Source organism: Solea senegalensis, linkage group LG14 (genome assembly GCF_019176455.1).
Source record: "Solea senegalensis isolate Sse05_10M linkage group LG14, IFAPA_SoseM_1, whole genome shotgun sequence".
NCBI classification, from domain to species: Eukaryota; Metazoa; Chordata; class Actinopteri; order Pleuronectiformes; family Soleidae; genus Solea; species Solea senegalensis.
In genome coordinates, this window is record NC_058034.1 from 6,768,968 (window position 1) to 6,792,705 (window position 23,738).

The following is a 23,738-nucleotide window of genomic DNA, read 5'->3' on the forward strand; positions in this document are numbered from 1 at the left end:
GAGGAAGTAGGAGATAATTTCACTTGGGGTTATATAGACATCTGAGGAATATTTGCTTGACCTACTGTAAGAGACACCCATTTCCATCTTTTACTTACTAAACAGCTTCCAAAAATAAATTAAATGTGACACCAAAGGCTGATGGTGTTTCAAGTAATGCAGGTGATGTGAACTTCCAGGTTTAGTGTCCATTTTATTGTTTGTGTATTAAGTCAAAGTAACTAGAATTGGGTATTGTTTGTTTACTTGAATAGTACGGAAAAAAAGGAAGTAACACTAACTTAGATGCCACGGAGTGTGAGGTTAACACTACTGCTTTACTGCTTTATTATGCTGCTGTTTACTAGAGAAACAATATAAAAGACACTGCAACTGAAAGGAAACTTTCTGGCAAGTGTTGAGTTGTACACAGTTTCTGAATAGATGTGGTTTCTTTAAGAGGCTTTGTTCCCTCCACTGTCCTTCAACGGTTAGTTGAAACTGAAATGAATGCAGCAAGCTGATCTTAACCCACTGAAACTGGCTGTTTTAACTGCTTTATTTTGTGTACACACTTGTGTGCATGTTTGCACATGCATGCACTTTTGTGTGGTGCAGGCCCTTTGGCCATGAGAATATTGCTGGCCTTTTTTTAAGCACAAACATTGGTATGAATGAAGGCTGGCTGGCAGGCAGGATAAGTAGCAGCCAGCGCATTTTCTAAGTTGCTGGCACTGGCATGGGTAGGCTGGCGTTACCCAGTAAACAGACTGATGAAGTGACCTGAGTTCGGGCCAGTTGGAGGCTATGCCGGTGCTCATTTAAAATGCATTCCCCCTTCCCTTTGCCCCCTCTGCCCTCTGTAGGAGGAAAGCTGAAAATTAAGAGAAGCTCACCTTGATAAAATGTTTTTTACCAGAATTCAAAACATTAACTGGTTGGACAGAATATAAAAGCTGAATCCTCTGTTGGTCTCCATTGTCAAGAGACGTTGCCTGTAAAGTAAGGGCTCAGCAGTTTAAGCTCCATGACCACACAAGAGAGCACTGCCACCTAAAAGTAGGGCAGCAGGATTTAGGCCCAAGCAGCATCAACGGACAGTCTAACGGCCTTCAGTGTTACCATGCCAACTTTAGGTGAACGTGGACTTAGGATCCATTTTACTTGCTTTTGAGAGCTCTTGCCTTATACTAATCAGACGGAATTAAGAATCCTCTTGGCAAGTTGTTGTGTTTTTTGTTTTTCCTGTGCTTTTCTTTTGTTTTTTATTTTGGAAATAGAATGTGCTATTTGAATATCATGCCTTCCCCCATTCCCTCAGTACATTGTGACATGGTTCTAATTGTCTGTTTTTTCAACTGTCATAGTGCTTTATTTACTCTTTTAATGGCAAATATGTCTACAGTTAAGGGCTAACCCTTTGCTTTTCAAGCTTTCACATGGTTTACAGATGGTTTGTCACCAAGCTGGATTAATGTGTGTTTTTGCATCAATTAACCTACAAAAATCAAGAATACAACTGTCAATGTATGTCGACAGTTGTAAACTTGGAAATAAATAAAGACTTAACCTGAAATGTATTATTATTAAATATTGACTTTTCCTTTTCTTTTTTCATTTGCTATTTATCTATTATAATTGTAGGAACTACTTAGAGGTGTGTTTGTTACTGAAGTGGCTGGTGGAGGAAACAGTTATAGAGTGCTACCCCTCTTTGGTTGGATTACTGTCCCACCCATTGGCCCAGTCTGTATGTGAGGGGTTTTGCTGCTGTTGACAGTCGACCTACGCCTCAGGACAGTGGCCTCTGTTAGGTAGCAGGCCAAATGAAATAGAGCCTTTGTTAAAACTGCTGACTCTGGCAGCCAGCGCTTGCATGACAGTCGCTGCTCACACTTCAAGTAACAAAGGGCACACTTTGTTCATGATCAGCAGACAAAAAGGCACGGTTTACTGTGTTTTGTGAAACGGGGGTCATACACTGAGCAAATATTAAAGAGAAAATGAAATTGGGGAGGATGAGAGAGCATTTGTTTTTAACACTTTTTTTTGTCTACCATCACCTCTTTCCTTTACAATGCTAAATGAAATAGTGTACCTGAGACCTAATTCCTCTTGTACACTTCTGTACAGTAACTTTTCCAGTGAAGCGAGCCAGGCCAGCATATATGGACCTCTTAGCCAATCAGAAGCAGCCGATGCAGCGGCAGGCGGGGCAGTCCCTCCCCCCTCCACTTCGTCTTCATCCTCCTCTCCCCCATCATCCTCAACTTCAGCGTTTTGCCCCGTCAACCCCACCTCCCGCCTCATTGTAGAGCGGCAACCCCGGATGCTCCACTTCAGGGTGGAGTACCGGCAGCGCACTGTAGAGCTGGTACTGGAGGAAGGCAGCACAGTCGGTGAGCCACGTGCAAATGCACACCCTGATACACACCGTTTGAATTGCTCATCATAAGATGCATGATACCTTAATGTCAAGCCCAAATGTATAATTTGGTCTGCATAACTTTGATTTACAGGAGAAATCAAACAAATCCTCTTGACAGAGCTTGGGGTTCCAGTGTCCAAAATGCAGCTGAAGGGCTGGAAGAGTGGAGATGTATCGGACAGTGTGAGTTAATAGACCATAAGAATGTTTTACAAACGAATGAACATGCAAATTAATCTGTAGTCTTCTGACTTTTGGTTTTTCTCAAACCAAAATCTTAACCCGAATAAGTGTTACAGTCTTCTACAGGTTTAGGTGTCAGCTTTAGTCAAGACATACTTGAGCATTACATACACACATTACATTATGCCAAGGCAGCAGAAGATTATTGCACACTGCTGAGGAACTCAGATGAGTTAAACTCATTGACAGCTTGTATAAGACAGACATAAAAACAAAAGACAGTTGCACAGTACTGAATGTACATTGTATATATATATCACCTTTTTGTTATACTGTATGTTAGTTCCCTGCCCTGTGTGTGCACAATTACCATGTTATAACCAAATAAATTCTTGTCGTCTGAAGCCCTGAAATTTCGACTCAAAATCAAAAGCAATGTCATAACACATGATTTCCAAAAAAATATTTTAAGTCAACTAGTGATATCAGCACAAGAACTGTTGAGGAATATTTAGATTTTTTGGCTCTGTGCAGGTCCTTGCACAGAGCGAGACTGAATATAGGAGCTCAGCTTTGCGGCTGAGACACAAATAGACTGCTGCGGGCGAGTGCGCCTGCAGATATAAAACGAATCAACGATTATTAGACTAAAACATTGAAATGCCAATCCAATTTTGATATGTTCATATACTCAAAACAGACAGAGCAACATAATGCAGACAAGTTAGTTTACCATTTTATATGATATGCCATGTTTGAAGTCGAGCAGTGATTTGCAAACTATTGCTGGCAAACTTTGCATTGGACTTTTTTCCCACCATCTATTTTTGTAAAAGGGATCGACATGAACATTGAGTTGTTTATGTGATTGTAAGAAGTCAGTTAATGCGACTATTTGTGATTATATCAAAAGAATGATTGCATCAGCAAATGTTCAAAAGTTTATTTCTTCGCCAATGACTATGTAATTTGTGCTGTAATTACCAAAAGGTGACACCAACAGCAAGCATTTAGTTAGTGGACTGCATAGTAATAAAATTTGCAAGTGTTCTTGAATACGTCTTGAAGCCCTTCCAGTGACTGTGAATAATATTTTTGCTTGTAATTTTAAACCTTAATATTAATTTGTTTAATAATTTATAGTACTGTGCCAAAGTCTAAGCTTCCATTCGGTTTGTTTAACAAAAAAAAGTACACGTATTTTAGAAAACACAGCTTCCAGATTAAAGCCTCAAGTGTTTAGTGTGATCTACCCATGATTGGTAAAACATGCATTTGTCCAAGTATTTCATGTTGATGAATATCTGGTCTTTTATGCCAGGTTTATTCAACACATGAGTATTACATGCACACGTTGTATGAGTTAAACTCATGGACAGCTTGTTAATATATAAGACTGACTTTCAGTCACATCATTTTCATACACACTTAAAAACATCAAAGACTTTTGCATAGTACTTATCCACAGCTTTAAATATGTATATATGTGATCTTTGTTTTTTTTTTGTCGTGCGTGTGATAGACGGTGCTGAGAAGTTTACACCTGCCCAAGAACAACAACCTGTATGTCCTCACCCCAGACATTGCTCCCACTGCCAGCACCAGCAAAAACAGGTATTCAATCCAACACTCTAACTCTGCGTTTTTACAAATGTTAAATTTACTAAAACCTCCCCTCTCCCTGTTTTGGTGCCCAAAACATACGCTAAACAATATTATTGCTGCTGACATGGGTGTAGTACGCAACACTGAACACCAGGTGGCAGTCTATATCTAGGTTTAGTATAGTAGCTGCCTACAGAATCCAACCAGCATATCCCAGTTTCATTGATATATTAAGAGACATTTGACCTGCTGCTGCATACTCATTTTCTCTCATCCATTGTGACATTTTGAGAGAAGTGTCTTCTGGCACAATCTCTGTGTGTTGTGTAAATAGTAATTTTCTCTCCCTTCTTTTTATCTGTAAGATTGACATTGTTGCTGGCTGTAGTTTCTTTCCCATCTTCACGTCCAAAAAGCATGTATATGATATCCACACGTCATATTATTTGTTTTTCTCTTTATTTTAAACCCATCCATCTGTCACATTAATGATGGGACCCGGTAACAATAGGGATTTGTTGAATGAAACTTAATTAAGCCAACGTTTGTTCACCATCCAGAGGTTCTTCTGTTCATCTCAGTGAGTGCGTGGCAGTATTAGCAACCTTTCTTTGTGAAATGTCAGGCAGCTCAGTGTCAAGTCATAGCAGTAATACAATCGCAGGTGGCAGCTGAATGCGCAAGTGTCCTTTCATCAGTGTCAGGTAAACATTCAAAGAACTCATATTCCTCCCTCATTTCAGCAGCTTATTGTCAGAAATCCTGGAACCCTTTTGGTTTTTAATTCAAGATAAGGGCACTGGACATGTAAAACTTAATAAATATTTTATATGAGGGTCCGTAATTCTGTGCATGGGATTGATGTAGTATTATCCATGACTAAAAAACAAATCAACAGTCTTAAAAATATATTCATTTTGTAGAAAGTAATTTTAATCAGGGTTTTTTGATTGAGTTTACTTTCATTAAAGGTTAGAAAAAGACACTAATAAGAGAAAATCAAAGGGAAAAACTCCACTGTCTTTACTTAACTTGGTAGCCAGCAACATCATTTGTTAAATAGAAAGCTGTCCATTTAGATCCCGACTTGAACAAATGTTACATATTTAAAATGTAGTTCTGTTCTGAGAGCTGCACAGTGAAGTTAGAAGGATGTGGCACATTTTTCAGTATAACATTCTCTAACTGCAAGTTTAACAATGTGAAATTTTAAGTGTAATGAAATTGCACATTATTGTACTTTTCTCTTACTGGTCTTTTACAAGTTATTTATAGTCTTGCACATAATGGCCTGAGTTTGTTGACAGTCGCTTAAAAATAAGAATTACACTGTAGCTCTCCCCACACTTCCCTCTGTTAGCAGCCAAACAAGCATCCACATGTCACCAGCACACTTGTAAAAGAAGTCATTTGGCAGTTTGCTGCTTTGTCAGGTAGTTTTGCTAAGTGGTAGTTATATTGTGTTGGCAACTAATGACCCACATGTCCCCAGTCTTCCCTCCCTCACACTCATTTCTCTCCCTCTCCGCGTCTTTTCCTTGTCTTCTCACTCTCTCACTAACTGCTGTGTCTTTTTAGCAGCACCGTTGCCATTTCACCAAGTGTCATCGATATCATTTTGGGTGTCAGGAGCTCATTATTTTGTGTCAGCTATTTTGGTGGAGGACAGTTGGGGCTGAATGGAGTGGGTGGGCTCTTGTGTATATGCACATGCATTTGTGTATAAATGTGTGTGTGTAAGGTGACCTTGCTATCATACAGGGAGAGGATAGGTGACAGATCACAGATTGTTGGGGGGGGTGGGGCAGCCCCCTGTTGCGGGACTAGACAAGCTGTTGTTCTGCAGAAGAAAATAAACTGTGGTCACACCGTATATATCTACAGCACATGAAATTATCAGTGCAGTGTGTGCACAATTTTTGCAGTAGACATACCAGATATTACCAGAATTTTCTTAAATCTAGTTTTCAGGTAGCTAAGCTCTCATTCTCACCGTCACAACCACTCGAGGTGCGAGGACTAAATCTGGTACGAAACATCTTTTCTGTCCCTGAGATTAAAGTATTTTGAAGATTGTCTAGGTTAAATAATTAACAATTATACAGTTGTTAATATTATACAACACTTATATTATATCATTATGATTAAATGAAAAATCCTTTTGGTACCAGTATACACAAGCCAGAGTAATGAACCAAATAATCTTATTTAATATCACAGCCAACAACAGCAATCAAATGTAAACAAATGTAAGCCAAAATGACAGACATTACTTGGTTTGCGTGCGTCAGATAAAAAAAGATAGTTCCATGCACTTGTCAAAAATACTTACCAGGGTTAACACAATTTCTAACAGCTTGCATGACATGATTGTAACTCATTGAGGTAGAATTTTGCTTTATCTTCAGACGGTATAGGGATACATTTTGGTGTTTATATATCAGTGTAATTCTGTGTTATGATACCAATATTATCTTCCATTGTGGAAGAAACATTTGTATTTTTGTGCTGTTTTTCAAAATAAAAATGTTTTTTGGCTACTAATGTTATTACCTAAAAATGTAACCAATGTTATTGGGTAATCTTAAATGATTCCTTTTGAATGAGGTTAATAAAACTACGACTATATCCTAAACTTAAATTGCAAATGTGCACTTGTAGCCTGAGATGACACGTAACTGATTTATTTGCTTCAAATTGTTGCTGAGTAAAAATGCAAATGTCCCATAAATAGTCAGATCCCTAGCAATTACTTTGACGGGCTTGGCTCTGGCAACACACACACCCCCACACACTCAGAAAAGATTGATTAAATACTGCTGAATTGTCATTATGATCCTGCTAAGTAAACTTCTCCTAGTTTTCTTATTTGATTAGAAATAAATCTTCAGGCTTTGGGAGATTTTTGTTTGAGCACCAATCGATCTCAGGTAGTTATTTAGTTAGAGCTGTGATGTGCAGTTTAGTACGTCAGTAGTAAAGGTTTTTCTACGTGGTTATGTTGATAACTGGCTGTGAATACAGGCTGGTGACGAGGAGGAGCTAATCTCCTGCATAAATGATGAAGGCCTGATGAATATTTCAATGGAACTGGTTTTCTCCCTCGTTTATTCTCAGCTTCAGCTCTCGGCAAGCATGTTTGTCAATGAAAGGTTATTTTAATTTGAACTCTCAAAGAAATTTCAGATTGCAAAAATTATTCATTAGGTTTTGTGTGTTTTTATCGCAGCCTCCTGCCCCCCTCCACATCTCCCTCTGTGTGTCAGCTATGCTGTAGCAGATACACAGATGCTTGAGGGAGCTAGCCATCAGGCTAGCTAAAGCATCCCTAGTGGGGAGTATCTAATGGTTAGCATGCTAATTAACTTTGGGGACAAGATGGCAGACCAAAACCGAGCTCAACGTTTTCATATCCTCCTGCTTTGTTGTGGATGCAAAATGTGGAGGAGGTAAGGTGTGTGTGTGTGTGCGTTCGTGCGTGCTCCTCTGCAGGTGCAAGGTGATCACGTTAGCATGTACTCGCCTGGTCAGTGTGTTTTCATGGGTGTACTTGTGTCTCTTAGCAGTTGTAAGATGCATTATCTTAATGAGTATGCATGAATGTGTGATATTATTGTGAGGTGTGACAGTGTGTGTGGGCATGTGTGTATGGGTATTTGTGTTTTAAAGGCATGTCACATTATGTGTGCACATGCGTCTCTCTGTCTGGCAGTGCTAGTTTAATAAGAGTCTGCTCTGTGCCACGGGGACTCACTGCTTAGACGAAAGGCTTACCTCAGAATGAAACCAATCTGTTTAGCCTGCTCTCCTCCCCTGCTAAACGCTCCATTTTCTCTGTCCATAAAGTTAAATGACATTTTCCTTCTAGCACCTTTATGCCATGTCAAGTACCTCTAGAGATGTTCTAGGCCGACCTTGGTGTCACTGTGTGTGATAAAGAGACCTCTAAAGGCAGAAGCAAACACGGAGACATCCACATTTCAGCCCTGTACCACTTGAGGGATATGATTTTATCAGAAGACGGCAGGTTTGACAACATTAATTGTGAAAGCAGCCTAAACAAAGGAATACTACACTCAAAGTATGGATGTTGTGATAGTATGTGAAATACCATGCCACTCCAGACAGATTGTCTTATTTCCCCCACTCTGTGCATTTGACATTTTGATTTGCAATATTTGTACTTAAGAGCAAAATACGTGATCTGATTTTTCAAAGTAATTCTCCCTACACATCAAACGGCTTGTGGGTCTACCATAAATGACTGATAAGATTTTCCTTCTTTGCTTGGGAGGACAGAGTAACACTTCCACACAGTTTAGCCTCTATCTCTGTCTATTTAGGAGTCTAGCTGCCTGCCAGCAGTAGCTCGGGACTGTGTCCAAACATAATCATGATATTAGCTAGATCCTTATTTATGTGTCCCTACCCCTTCCACTTCTTTCACTCTCTCTCTCTCTCTCTCTCTCTCTCACTCATTCTCTCACTCTCACACAAACAAGCACACACATCTCTCTCAACCTTCTGCTCAGCCCTATTACATATGCATCCATCCTTCCCACTCCACACATTTTCCAATCTTCCCCAGTTAGCTACAACAAACATTACATTTACATATTGATTTCGCAGTTTTAGTCAATGTAAATATGCTGTCATTACAGTAAATTTGAGCTTCTGTTAACATAAGCTCGTCCAGATCTGCACAGATTAAGGGTGTGATTGCATAATTAATGTGTGTGCTACATATTAATTCCAACATCCCTCTCCTACTCTCAATTCTTCCTCCTCTCCTTGGGTTCTGAGCCCTGATTAAGTGGCTGCTTCGGCCCTTAAGCCTCCCATTGATATTCAGCCTCACAGACCCAGCGTTTGCTCAAAACGCTACTTAACCTCACAGCTTATAGTAAATGAAGCTTCCAAAAGTTTATTCTCCCACCTCCTCCCTAGTACGTGAAGCACATAAAGTATCGATGTTTGCATCAGTCACAGACATTGTCTCTGTCACTGCGGTAAGATACAGAGCAACTATGAAACCAGTCTAGAAACTCTGCCCCCTTAGGCCTCTCGGACAGGTCACGTTTCTGTGACTAGAGCTGCTTTCAGACATACATGAACATACATGTTTCTCCCGAGATTGTGCAAAGGGGCTGTAAGTGTGAATGCAATTTCTGCGGAATTAGCTCCAGAGATTCTTTGGAGATTCTCCTGCCAACTCCCAAGTAAAATGTTAATTGTCCACAATACAAAGTCGATTATTATCCTTTTTTAAGCGTTTATTACCACTTTTTGGGTAAATAGACATATAGCAAAAGACCACAAGCCCAAACCCTGTCCATTGCAAAAAGCCACAGCCTCAGGGTCTTCACCTCATACCATTCTAAAACATGTGTTATGATTAATCAGGCTGGTCAACTAATTGAGTATGGTGGAGGTGAGATATTATGGTAAGTCATGTTGGCTTTATTTTGTGTGATGTATCAGGGTGCTAATCATTTTGGTTGTATGTTGTAATGCTATTCATTTATCATCATGTTGCAAATAATGCAGATAGAGGAATATCGTTTCAGAAGTATTACATCATAATCAGACCATACATCCTGTATATTTACACGTTGTTGATACATCATACAGTAGCCTGCAAATATACTGTCTATGAACATGTAATAATCATACAGATACTATAGTTATGCAAAGCAAAGCAGTTTAATTCAACAGTATTCCAGCTGCATTTGCTGAAGAGGTTGCGTAATATGAAGCATTGATATCACAGAAACCTGTTAGAGACTGTGCAGTTTCTTTAAAGTCAATCAAGTTTTCCAACAGGTTTCAAAAAACAGAAGTGGCAACGTAATTGTGGAATAATTCAAAAAAAGGTCGATAATGCCATCAAACTATATGGGTGTGGTCAGTTGGTGCTAGCACTGAACAACATGTCACAGTTAGATCTGCTTGTTAGCTAAAGCAGACTGATGGACTCCATGCTTTCAGTGTGCAGGTGGTCATAGCTGTGGTAGCCTGCTGTGCTGAGCAAAGCTCTGGCCAGGCTTGTTAAGACATAACCAGTGATGTGGGCGACTTGCCCCCTGAGGAGGCACCCACCTCCCTGTGGGCCAGCAGGCTGCCACTAGTTGACAAGTTTCAGCTTGCCCTTTACTTGACTCAGTCGCTCATAGTGATAATGTTTGTTTTTCTTTCTCTCATCTTTTTTCTGCTGTGCAATTATTCTACCTCTCTTAAACATGTCTTTTTCTGCATCACTTTACAGCATTTCCAGTTTGTTTTTCTGTGTTTATCTGTGTTTCTCACCATTTCACTTTTCTTATTTCTCTTCATTTAGTGCTCTTCAAGATTCGTTAAACCAGAACTTCCTGCTGGTCATCAGCCACCGTGAGGCCCAGAGGGACTACAGCCTCAACTTCCCCGGCTCCAGAACCATACAAGAAGTATGACACCCACATGCACGTAGACACTCACTGAGATGAGAAAGCTCTTAGTAACTCACCCTCAGACTCTCATATACATAATATTATTGTACCTGATTCTGGTCTCCAATAAAACAGCTTTCATTCCATTTGCCAAACATTGCTAGTCTATCTCAGCCATCGATTCATTATTCATCACAAATGATCACATTTCCGAGCGCATAATTACTCTCACAGCTGCAGTCTGGTATAACCCCCTCTTTTTCTTCCCACTCTGCCTACACTGCGTCTTTCTTCCCCTCTCTCAGCAGTCTCAGCGGTCCAGGAGGCGGCTTAAATAACTGAACATTGTTTGATCTAGGCATGCAGGAGCAATGGAAAGAGACAGAGTCTATTCATTTTCTTCATCTGAAACTAAACAGTAGATTTGGCAGCCTGTGAAATATTTATAGTTACTCGTATTTGACCCATTGTGAAACCACTACACCTCTCTGTTTGTTGGTTTTTGCTGTCACAGCTGCAAATGCAAGACTGATTTAGACCTATGTGTGTTTGCTTGCCTATGGAGATAAGTAAGCATGTGTATATGTTAATGTGAGTTCAAATCAGCAGTACAGACAAACACACACACAGGTATAACTGGCCTGTACTGCACTCACCCACCCCCTAATCAGAGGGAGACCTGAGCAGGCATCATTTATTATTCACAGTGGGTTGCCTGCTGTCACAGGTGAGAGGAAATGAGCTCCCATAAGACTGATCAGAGCCAGTCTTGATTTAAAATAATCGTCACTTCCACCAAATACCATATATTGGATCGTAAGTCAGTCCTTTATTTTTTTTAGTTTCCTTTTGTAATTATGTATAAATTTGAATACCTTTTAGTTTGGTTAACCTTTATGGTCTCCATGTATTACATTGACTACAATGTATTTACTATCAAGCCCCAATCAAATGTCTGTTGCTCATCACTGCCACTGTGGCTTGGCCCTGGATCCTCGATGTAGGTGAAGATTACACTAATAATAATAATCAGCCTACTGGCAGGGCTTGTAATTGTGCTAATTGAACAGATTAGTACAACCAACATCTGAACTAGAGGAGGCAGTTCGCCTCCCTGGTCTCAGCCTCCCTTACTTTTTCTCCTCCCTCCATCATCCCTCCCCTTTTCTCTCACTCTCCTCTCAGGCAGATGGTTTTGATGAGCGCCCACTGTGAACCTTAAGTGTTTCTGCTGGGATTACAAACACTGGGGAGGGGTCCCCGCAGTGTGGGAGGGGGGAACCGTGGACTCAGAAAAGAGGCAAAGGACTGTCGGCTTGGTGGGGGTGCTGTAAGAGTACATAGTGGATAGTGAAGGGACAATGTGGGCTTAAACAGGCCTCCATGTTGTGGTCTTTTCCTTACACATGCTTGTCTTTAGGCATCTCAAGGCCCCCTGCAGTGAAAATGAGGCCCAGAACTTTAACCTGCATAGATCTAGACTCTGTTTGCCCCATGTTGATCAAGCTTTCTTTATATTTACTCTTTCGCGAGGGAGCTGGCTTGTTTCCTTCTTTATTGCTGTCATAGGTGAGGAAATGATGCATCGTTAAATCACATGTCCAGACATGCTATTTGAGAGGGTTTAGTAGCCAGTGTGAGCTACAGGAGCAAGTTTAATCACTATAGTCTATTGGGTCATCGGTGACCTCAGTGATGTTACACTGGAATAACTTATCATGTTGATTGTAAATGAGTCGGACCTCGATTACTTGGGATAAAAACACAAAAATGAGGGGAGTCGTGTATTTTTCTCATCATAAGAAGATTGAAGAGTGCAACAAAGAAGTAACACCATATTCAGCCCGCCTGACTCCCCTTTTTCCTCATACTGTGTCCACTCACAGACACATATGGACTCCACGACAGAGCGCCTTTTTCTCCCCATTCTCCCCTTTGTCTTAGATGAAGACTAGCCGATGGTCCCTGCTTGTGCATATCAATAGGGAAAGAGTCCTATCTTCTTGTTTGTCTTTGCCAAAGGCTCTGGCTTTGCCTTGTGGCTCTCGGAGAACTGCCCCTACCCCTCCCTTTCGATCCGTTCATTCTCCATCTCTCTCTCCCAGCATACCCTCTCTATCTTCTTTCTTTTCCATCTCTCGAGCACAGGGGTGTGTAGACTCTGATTGGCATTACCAGACAAGAGTGTGAGGGTTAGTTGCTGGCTAGCTTCTCAGCTAAGCTGGAGAGCAAATGTTTGCCAGGGAAGTAGAGGGTAGAATAGGGATGGCTTCTGGGTCCTGAGCTGTCCGTGACCAGACCAGTTGTCCTAGGGATTTCCCTCCTTTACTGCCCCCCAGGGCTGGGCCTGGGCCCCATCCCTGCTCCGCAGCTGGGAAACGTATAGGAACCAAATTCAGGCAGAGCTGAGAAAAAGAAGGCTCGATCGAAAAAGGAATGAAAGAAAGGCATCTGGTGCCTAGGGGAGACGATACGAAAGAGTGAGGGAGCTTGTGACTGTTAACTGGAAACCTTTCCTCTTCTTTGATTTGCTTCCAGCCAGGGATTACAGGCAATTGGCGTTTACAATGATTGGATCATTAATTTTGCTGTGAGGTGTATTGCCAGCAGCTGAGCTTCACAGCCAGTCTTGCTAATGTAGTGAATAAGTGGCTCTTACACCTCTGCCTCATCTCTGCATGTCCAGCAGCAAACAACTCAGCAATGCTGCATTTGTCAATGCAAGAGTTTTACTTGAATAATCTTCTCCTCTCTTTGAGTTACTTTGTTACACTTAAACCTCTTTTTGTACATGTCAGGTTATTTAATATTTTACATGAGCTACTGGAGCCACTATTATTATGATATTCTGCTTATTGAACCACACAGTCCAGTATCTCAGTATTATTTAGTCACATTATTTAGCATGCAATTGTACATAGGAGTTTGCCATGAAATGAATTACTTCGTGTTAAGGATAAAAATATTGTTTTAATTTGTTGCAGTGTCACTTCGTATCATGGCTGTTTTGGCAGACAGGGGGCAGCATGAGACAGTACTGTTGTCTCTTGTGTTTGCTGCTGTGTCCAACACATGCATTGCTTTGTAGCTGGGGACCACAGCAAAGTGTTTGGCTACTTAGAATCTTTAGTCTTGTGCAAGCCATTGTGTTAACCTGCTGTTGGGTTTCTACATATTATAAATGAGCATTTATTTAATTTGATTTATATTTATATTTCAAGAAGAGACCAGTGTGAAAAACTGTCAGAAGAGTTTGGCGGGCAGGCCCGCTGTTTTTCTGTGTTCTGTGATCAGGTTGTCTCCTCTGCCAGGTGTGTTTTGCTGTCTGTCTCCTCTCTCTCCTCCTCCTCCACCTCTCTCACCTCAACTCTCCCTGTGGTTGGCGTTCGTTTGTTGTTTCTCTGATGCTGCTTTAACCTCTGACTGCAGCCTCTTCATTACTAGTGTTAATGCCGCTCCTTTCCTCCCTTTTTCCCCTCTATTCATCGACCGGCCAGCCGGTCACTCAAATCCCTGTAGTCCGGCTGGTCAAACATAGATATTACACTCTGTAATAACACTGGCCACCCGCTCTGACCCCAGACTGCTATCATGGCCATAACTTCTCTTCATAAGGATCGGTACCGAGTAGTGAGGTGTGGGATTTATGATGGAAAGACAAAGGATGGACTGTGCCACTCATTTATTATTGTTCTTTTTTTTTTTCAGCTTGTTTGTACTACAGATTGCTTTGCTGTGCTGTGCTGCAGCCAACACCAAACCAGTGAAGAGGGTGATTAGTTTCTTGAGAGATGTGTAACGTGGATAAAATATATACAGTTGATAGTGGATGAATTCAGATTTAAACTTAATAATTTCTTCAAGTATTCCGTCCTGTGTCTGTGCTCTAAGGAACTTACAGCAGTACATATACTCATGCAAATTGTCAGAATATTGAGTGTTTTGCAACCTCTTTCCTGCTTTGCCTGACATTGGCTTTGACTTATTTGCAGCGTTCTTTATGTTTCCACCTCCATGATCAGTAGCTCTGCATATACCCAAGGATCCATCTCTCCTCAGTGCTTTTTACAAAGACAGGATTTGACCTGTGTGTTTGGATGGATCTTTGATCCACAATAGATAGTTTTCTCAGCATTTGTGTCCAGCCCTGCGGGCTTGAAGGGCAGGATCCTGCCGAACAAATGGATAGAATTCATGGCCGCCAGCGCTCAGACGCCGACATGGCTTTGATCAGCTTCAGCAGGCGCACATCAGGCTGGCGTTAGGGCTTTAAACCAACAGCCCACTGGACGGTGCAACACGGGACTCTGAAGGACAGGCTGCTAACTGTTTAAAAGCAAGGAATGTTATTAAATGACGCAAATGGAGCATCCGCACGTGAATAGGAGAAGAGAAATACTGTTCATTTCAGAGTGTGGGGTTGTTGTTGCTGGGCATTAGCTGTGGCATCTGAAGAATTCTGATAACAATGGCTGTCTTTTTTTATTTATTTTTCTACTCCATTCTCTTCTTTTGACTCATCTCCTCCTTAATTCTTTGTCTCCATGAGGGGTTATCATCATGCTGCTTAATAAAGAGTCATTTGATCGTAAATTTGTATTTTCCACTATGAATATAGTATTTTTATAAAATAAAGAGTGTAGTGTAGTGGAATTCCTTATTTTGATGATACAAAAGCTTGGAACAGGGTTAATGGCACCTTGGTCTGCATCACCTGTATTGGCCCTTATGTAACTTCTGGTTTTGGGTGGGACCATGACACAAAAAGAACTACAACATTCTACTTTATGACATAAGTCACAGCCGTAAAGCCGCTCATTATTAAGTGTAAATTGTTTGTCATCTGCATCTAATGCATTTGAGCTTGCTGTGTGTCAGGCAGTGTTATTGAAGTAATCTTATTTTCTTGTCCCTCTCATTTATAAATCAATAGATTGGAACAATGTGCATACAATGAGCAGAAGGTTATATAAGATGGGTTGTCATTTTTTCCAGGGGGTTAGTTTTTAATTTCTAATATCTTTAAAAATAAAACAAAGTAATCATAGTTGTATAAAATGCTATATCACAGGCTACTGTACCTGGTCTGAAGACACTGTTTTTACACATTTACACATTTGTTTGTACATTAGCAGACTTGCTTCAGAGTTCATCGGTATCGTTAGCAACAAATATACGTTACCCCAACATTTATTTTATTTGTCGCAAACAATACCATTTACCAACTGTGGTGGGACCCTGAGAGCGAGTCCTACATTGTGTTACTGAAATACTGTTGTGACCATTTTTTATATTGTCTCGACAGCAATAATTTGTGAATAATGATAATTATTACATTTATTTTAATGAGTAATATTTAATCTTTGCAGGTGAAGAGAAACATTTCAGACCTGACCAACATACCAGTCCGGCATCAACAATGGGAGGGATGGCCTGCATCAGCATCCGATGACTCTGTAAGGGACACGTGCACACACACGCGCACACACACACGTGCACACTCACGCACCCAATCAAAATAATATATAGTTGATTAGTACAGGCGAAAAATAATCTATGGTTTACAGTTTGTTAATTTACATTATTTTAATATTTGGAATAAACATGCAGCGGATACTGTTCCACATGCTGTAGCTCTGTCTTTTATAATCCATGCCACAGCCATCTGTCAGAAGCATGAGAGTAAGATGTTGAAGCTAATTAAGATGTCAAAGACGATTCCCATTCCGTGTCCTCTATCTGTGGACATTAAAGCTCACATCATTGAGTCCCACTGACCTCTCCCATCACAGGGTCACTCTACTCTGCTATTCAGTCTGCCCACAGTCAAGCTGATCAGAAGTGTCCCTCATACAGAACCTTGAGGAACCTCTGACCCCTTTTGTCTCACCCCGTCTTTGACAGCATATGTGTTCCCATGCTAATTGTATGGGATGGTTTATCATGCTACATTGAGGAGCTGTTGTGTACACATTCTTGTGTTAACCCCAGCTAACGTTTTCCTTTTAGATCTATGTTATTGCTGTTTGGTTGGAGTATTGGTATTGACTTTGTTTCTTTTTTTTTTTTCAAGTGCTAAAATTAAAATGTGTTTCGGGTGAATAGTTTGCACTCAGATAGTGCTTGACTACAAGATATTACAGTGTAAATGCCACAAGACATAGGGACGATTGATTATAAAACAATCTTCCAAACCACCTCTGAAGATGGCCAAGCACACGTTGTGACCGAACGATGTACATTTCCCCTAAATAATGGACATTAATTAAACATTATTTAAGCATTAGTTGAATTTAAGATGAGAGCTAAATCAAGCAAACACAATCATGTAGCTTTACCAGTGACTGCCATCTTTGTTTATACTAATTCCTCTATCTTGTTTGTTTGTGTATTGTAATATTTATTATCATTTTTTGGATCTGTGCAAACAAGAGGAGAGTCCAATTGACCGAGGAATCAAACTTAATGTGGACACTGGAGATACGTTAATACCAGGTGTAAATGTGATGGTGTTAAAACCTGTATAGTATCCAAACTGTATAGTGTTAATACTCAAAGTAAAGCTTTTAGGTTTAAGCAAAGAAAGCAAATATGCTGTTTCATCAATGTGTGTATCAATTCAGGACATTGTTTGCTCAATTTGTGTTGTGGCCTGCAAGCCATAACTGCCCCATAACCGCCAAACAAATGTATAATAAAAGACAGCTAGAGATAAAAAGTTAAACAAATTATGCATGCAGGGAAGATAAGAAGCCAAAGAAGGCACAGGAAGATTTTTCGGGTAAGTAAAGATGATCATCAAAACGGAGGAGTTGCTGTTAAAGTTGCTGCTGTGCTGGACCAAGTTTGCGATTGTTCTGTGAAACTGAATGAATTCAATTCTTTTAATTGAACACAGTGTGCGTTTTCTTTCCTTGACAACAATGAATAGAAATCATGTTGTGAAACTTTGAGATAATGAATTATTCATTTCCATTACAATTACTCAACTAACACTTTATTAGGAATATCTATACAAGTATGCAATCAGGCCATGTTGCAGCAGGACAGTGCCAAACAAAATCCTCAGTAGATACCGATTGCTGATTTCTTGGGATTTTTTTTTTAATACACAGTGAACTCTAGATTTAACTTGACTGAAACAAAAATTGTCTGCAGACATTAGCAGTGAGAACCACCTTGTTGGTGAGAGTGTAAGGATGAATTGTCTTGTTGAGAATAACTAGGATAACTCAGAATGTACTTAGAAACTTGAGGTGGACGAGCTACAGCAGCAGAAAACTGCCACCATAGTCCAGAGCTTTGCATCACTACTACAAAGATTTAAGGCTTTTAAGAGAGCAAAAGGAGGCCCTCTCCAGCATTTGTGCGGTATTCTTTCATGCACAAAAGAGGAATATTTATCTTTAAAAACCATGATCATGAAAAAACGACACTCTTTAAAATGGATTCATAAAGAAAATCCACTGATGTATTACATTTATATGTAGTGACAAATTATTATAATTTTTTTTTTTAACGCATGTAATCTAACCTCTGAAAATATGTAAATATTTTTTTTTCTTTGTAATTTTGCCATCTTTATTTTTTAGCTGTGAATCTCAGCCAGTTCCAGAGGTAGCCATGGATATGATGGCCAGAGATCATGAATAGGTTGTAGCTCATTGTGGCATCATAGGCCCTGGCTAACACACATCTGCAGGGTCTGTGTTTCCTGGATGAGGAGATATTAAAAAAGCACAGACACAGAAGTGTAATAATGGCCTCCGCTCTAGCCACCACTCTCTTATTGAAACGTCTGAAGGTATTAACAGAGAAAGCCCTGGGCTTGGCTGGCCTAGCATGCGGGTAGGGAGCCAGTATTAGTGTCTAGCTCATTAGCCCAGGCTCATCTCCTGAGGTTTGGGCCAATAAACATGGCAGCCAGAGGCCCCAGATTACACTTAGCTCTGCACACTAGCCCCCTTGCAGTGGAATCGATTACTACTTAGCTTCATTTTGGCCTTCCTGCTTGTGATCTAAGTGGTTGCTTGCATTTACCTTTGCTTGTGTATATTTGCACTTCAAATGTGCCTGTCTGACTAAACATACTGTTTTTTTATGGCTGCTTGAACACTTTGGTATAGTGTTGTAAGTAAGGTTCATGTCATTCTCTGTTTAAGAATTTAATGATTAAGTTTAAATTGAGAAATAAGTATTGTCTCAATGATATTTCCAATCTGACTCCTGAAGCCATTGACTTTATTGTTCCGTGTTGGTCATAAGTAGGTCACAGGGAAAAAGAACAGAAATATATTTTTCCATTATTGTTCTTCTAACGGATCAACCATTTCAGGGTATCACTTCTTGTTATTTGAGTTGTTGTATTGTTAATTAAATTATATCAAGTATTGTTAAACCATAGAAAATCTGTGCATTATAGAGACATTCTCACCTTTCAGTCAAACAAGTGCTTACCTGTTGCATCACCCCCCCCACCCCATGTAGTCCACTCAATGTGTTTCATTGTTTATTGTGCTTTGGATCATTTAGTTGAAATTGGATCAGGTTGGATAATGCTCAAATGAACGACAAATCAGTGTATTCAGAGTACTGTGTTTTGTAAATGGAGGAAGCCAAGTGTAAAAGGAAGTGTAGTAAAAGCAGAATGCAAGAGGAGGTGTTGCTCATTTCTAGGTTGCCAAATATTATTTTGAAATGTTTTTACGCTGTTTATGAAGTCGAGATAACATAAACAACAACATGGTCAAATTTTTTCTCAATGGGCTGTGCAATGTTGGTGTAATGTGTACTTACACTTGTTTTTTTTATCATCACAACAGTCATGATAGTACTGGAAAAATATACTTATCAGACTGCACTACAATTTCAACTTGATGAAATTAACTTTTCTTTAAGAAAGTTAAAGCTACAGTAGGCAGGATTGCGTGTTGAGTTTCATCAAAAGATTATAAAAATAGTCAGATTTTGGGGTCATTGCTCTTTGTCCTGAACTCCTTTCATCAGATGAGCACAAACATTGTGGTATTGACAAAGCTATTCTGAACAGTGCTAAAGATGATGATGGAGGTGTCTGTCATAGATGATTTGAGAGACCAACATGACCATCAACACCCTTCTCCTTTTTGAAATACACTGACTTCCCCAATGTTCTCTGCCTCTCTTGGCTATTTTGGCTATTTATTTAACAGTACACGATGGTGATAATTTCCTGGCAGGCCTCTTCTCATCACAGTTGCTATGATTGACAGTTTATCCTCCACACCTGTTGGAGTGACTGACAGCCAGTGGGACATCCATCTTACAGCCTTACTTAATTGCTGATATTTCTGCAGTGTTTCATGTGTTTGCTAATGTATTAATGCTGTGGCACCTCCGATAGGTGTGTTGCCTTGTAGGCCAGCAGCTCCCTCCATTTCCCTTATGACACTAATGTCATACCTCTGCCTGGTGGTTTCCTTAGCAACAAGCCTCAGCTGTAAGCTCAGGCAAAGCCCCCCTTGTGTGAATGGCTGCCTTCAGGTGACATTCAGCATTGAGTTAGTTTTTCTTTTGCTTTAGTCTTAATGAAGTGCTTCATCCCAACCATGTTTTCACCTTTAAATGTAATAATTTACATTATGGTGATTTGCTTTTTGTCCCCATAAGAAAGACAAGTCCCTATAATGTGACTTTGTAAATAGATTTAGGTCCCCACAACATTAGTAATACCTGGAACACTGTGTACGAACACTCGTACACGAGGCTCATGCCAAATGGAATGGAAGAGATACCGCCACAATGCCCAATTACACATCCCACTCATCCAGTCGTCATGTATTTATGCTATCCTTAGCCTCCAGCTCTGTGTTTGCATTTGGATGTATGTGTATGTACACTTCCTCACTGACACACTATGCAAAACCTCAGATACTAATTACAAGAGTCATATCTTCAGCAAAGCTCAAAGGAGCCTGGACAGGGGAACGAACAGGAGTTTGGTGTGTGCTGTGCTTGGCCTGTCTTCCTCTCACTCTTCCTCCCTTGCTCCATCAAAGAGAAAGTGGGCTAAGGTGGTAGTGTGTTTGTGATTCCTGTCAGTGCAGCTGTCAGTAGTAATTATCTCACACTCACAGCCAGACACCTAATCCAAACACTGAAGAAAAAAATGAAACACAGAAAGAATGGAGGGAGAGAATGAAAGGAAGAGAAGAGAAGGGGAATGGGGGGTTTGGGGGGGAGGCTGGTTAACAGAGAGAAAATTCTTTCCTTGTATCTGCCTCTGAATGCTTAGAGCGTCAATGCAAGTGTTAATTAAAAGAATCCAAAAAAAGAAGAGCCAGTTCCTTTGTGTGGAGATGTGGGAGAGGGTCAGTTGGGTGGGTTAACCTTACCCCCCCCACCCTTCGTGCCCTGTGGGGCTTTAGCCTTGTTTCCACATTTTACCACTGAGCCACCAAGCTGCACTTGTGTACCTCAACATTGGGAGAAGCCATGGGGTCAAAGTGACGAAGTGCATTGAGAGCCTCTCAACTCGTTTTTTCTTCTTCTCCCTTTTCACCTCCCCTCCTTGAATCCATGTCAGCCCAAACCCTCCATGCTGTCTTTGACAGGGGAAGCAATCGACTTTATTTATACACTTTAGACTTTATTAGACCCTCAAATGAAAGCCTCTCATTATGAGGAGTGGGTGTAAAGGGTTTATAGGGATCCTCCCTGCAACCACTGCTGAGATTCACATATTTGATTGCACACTTGAGGAACTGACAGAATTTTCTTGGGGAGCATTCCTTTACAAGCTTAAGGCTCAAACGCAAAACCCACATCTCTCGCAATGGAAACCCAACCATTAGACCTGACACCCATTAGGACTTCAGTGAATTTAGCTGTTTTTTTTAAGTAATTGTTTTTTTTTCCCTCTTGACCCCCCACACTGCCACTAATCAACTTTATTTATACTGTTGGCAGAATTGTTTTTAGTCCATTGCCTTAGCCATTACCATTACCACTACAAATTTCTTGAGATAAATGAGTAGCTCAGGACCAAGGCTCTAAATTATTTAGGGTTAAGTTACAGTGGCAAAGACGAGGTGTTCTTCATCGGTGTTCGTATAATGTGCTGTCCTTGAAATAATTCTCATGGTCAAGAGCAGCCTTGCAACTAATGACTAGTGATTGACTAGAAACACTATCTTTCTTCTGTTATCTGTGTGCACACCTTTTGCTCTGTGGCTGTGATTGTCCATGGCCTCCAAGGAAAAGTTTTAATTGAGTGAGGAACAAAAGTCATATTATTTGTTTTCATTTACAACTCGTTTTACCTCTACAATTATTAAGATGTGAGGCACTGTTGACTATTGGTCCCTTTCGTGCTGATGTCACTCTTGGTTTGTGCAAGTTCATGATTGCATGTCAGTCTAGCCACTGTGTGTTTTGGAGAGTTCTCTTTGCTAAAGACAACATGGGAGAGATATACTCATCAGGATATTACTCATTCTTGAACTTTCAGGGCAGATCCTTATTCCTTTCTCACGTCTGTTCTTGGTTACCAAGCTGGTGGGAATGTAAAAGACTGTTGTAATTATAACCACTTATATCCCCATAAAGCTGCAAAAAAGTATAGTTTGTGAGTTTTTCTTACACTGAGTATAACCACAACATGTACTTACTCAAATCACACAGAGAATAAATTAATTATGAATTATGTAGAAATTCACATTATTCATGGTTCAGAACAAACTCTTTCAAAACAAGCCAGTTACTGATTTTAATTTTAGGGCTGTTTGTGTAGCAATATATAAATATATCAATCATGCATGGTTTCCAGTTTTGGACACTGCTGTACAGTATATATTCAAGTCTTTTCGGAAAACTAGTTTGTGTGTACAACAACCAGACAGGAATGTCTTTATTATATATCAATTCAATTCAATTTTATTTGTATATATCATTGAGCAACTTAAGGTTTTTATGGCAATGGAGTAAGTGTGTGGGCACTTTAAACAGTTATACATTATGATACTCCGTTATCATGTTTGTCCACAATTGTATAGATGCTCAAAATCTTAGATGAAAAATGTGTGTAATCTCAGTCTCTGAGAAACATGAGGTGCATTTGTTTTTTTTTTGTATGTTTTCTTGTTTCACCTAACTTACTTTCCAACACTGAAAGAGATAAGGTAGTGTGAATGATGTAATATGTAAATGTAATATAATAGACTAGGGGACTTTAGATATACTATCAGATATTTTGGTTCTTATCATTGCCAGTTGCACAGCAAGACTCAGAAGTGAGTCCATGTTGCTGACAAGGTCTAGTGGTTACACTGTTCTCCCTTGTTGCAGAAGCTGAGGCCAGTATAAGGGGCCACTTCATATTGAGTGTGACTGAGGGAGAAACTCCCTGAAGTCCCTTTCAGACTCAATTGGCGTTGCATGTAATCGTCTCCTGATTCAAACACGTCCAGCTGCTCTTTGTGTGTCATAGCACCTGACAATAGAGCAGATCACAGGACCTCTGCGGGGGACGAGCAGCTTCCCTGCCTCTTATCACACCCTGCCTGCCTGCGCTGCCTCTGCCCTGCTGTTTTGAAGTTCACTCTCCCATAAAAGTATTTGCATCTGGGCTTTCCTCCTTAAAAAGTGAATGTGAATTAATCTACTGTTGCACTCCTGTGATGAGCATCAGTTTATTCAGGCCATAAGTCATGGGTGTTTGTTTAGTGGTCCTTTTACTGGTCAACTTTGTTAACAGCTTTTTTTTTATTAGTTGGGTCTTAATCTTTGTATAGCACTAGATAGAGGTTTTTCACTACACCCTGCAATAACCTTACCTCTGTCACTCATGTCATGGCCCTCAGGGTCTGAGAGCTTTGAGCCACGAGCTGCAATAATTCACTGAACACTGACATTTTCATGAGGGGTGGGCAATATGGGCAAAAATAATATCTTGATATTTCTTTGTATTTTGACAATAATGGTAATTTGTCAATATCAAAATGAATTTTTAATTGTTGCAAACAGATTATATCAATGGACACAGTGATTAGTGAGAACAACTCTTATTTCCACATCTTAAAACAATAATCACAATATTATCTTAGACAAGATATCGCACCCCTAACCTTCTTTAGTCTTTG

At 40.2% G+C, this 23,738-nt stretch overlaps 1 protein-coding gene across 1 annotated transcript in view; it reads left to right on the forward strand.

The window, feature by feature from the left end:
• faf1 (Fas (TNFRSF6) associated factor 1) overlaps positions 1-23,738 on the forward strand; it is a 55,582-nt gene that overhangs the window by 5,433 nt on the left and 26,411 nt on the right. Inside the window, exons 4-8 of the mRNA XM_044043690.1 lie at positions 2,113-2,378; positions 2,499-2,590; positions 4,113-4,204; positions 10,533-10,638; positions 15,990-16,076. Of these exons, the coding sequence (XP_043899625.1) occupies positions 2,113-2,378; positions 2,499-2,590; positions 4,113-4,204; positions 10,533-10,638; positions 15,990-16,076 (643 nt within the window). The remainder of the gene's footprint in view (positions 1-2,112; positions 2,379-2,498; positions 2,591-4,112; positions 4,205-10,532; positions 10,639-15,989; positions 16,077-23,738) is intronic.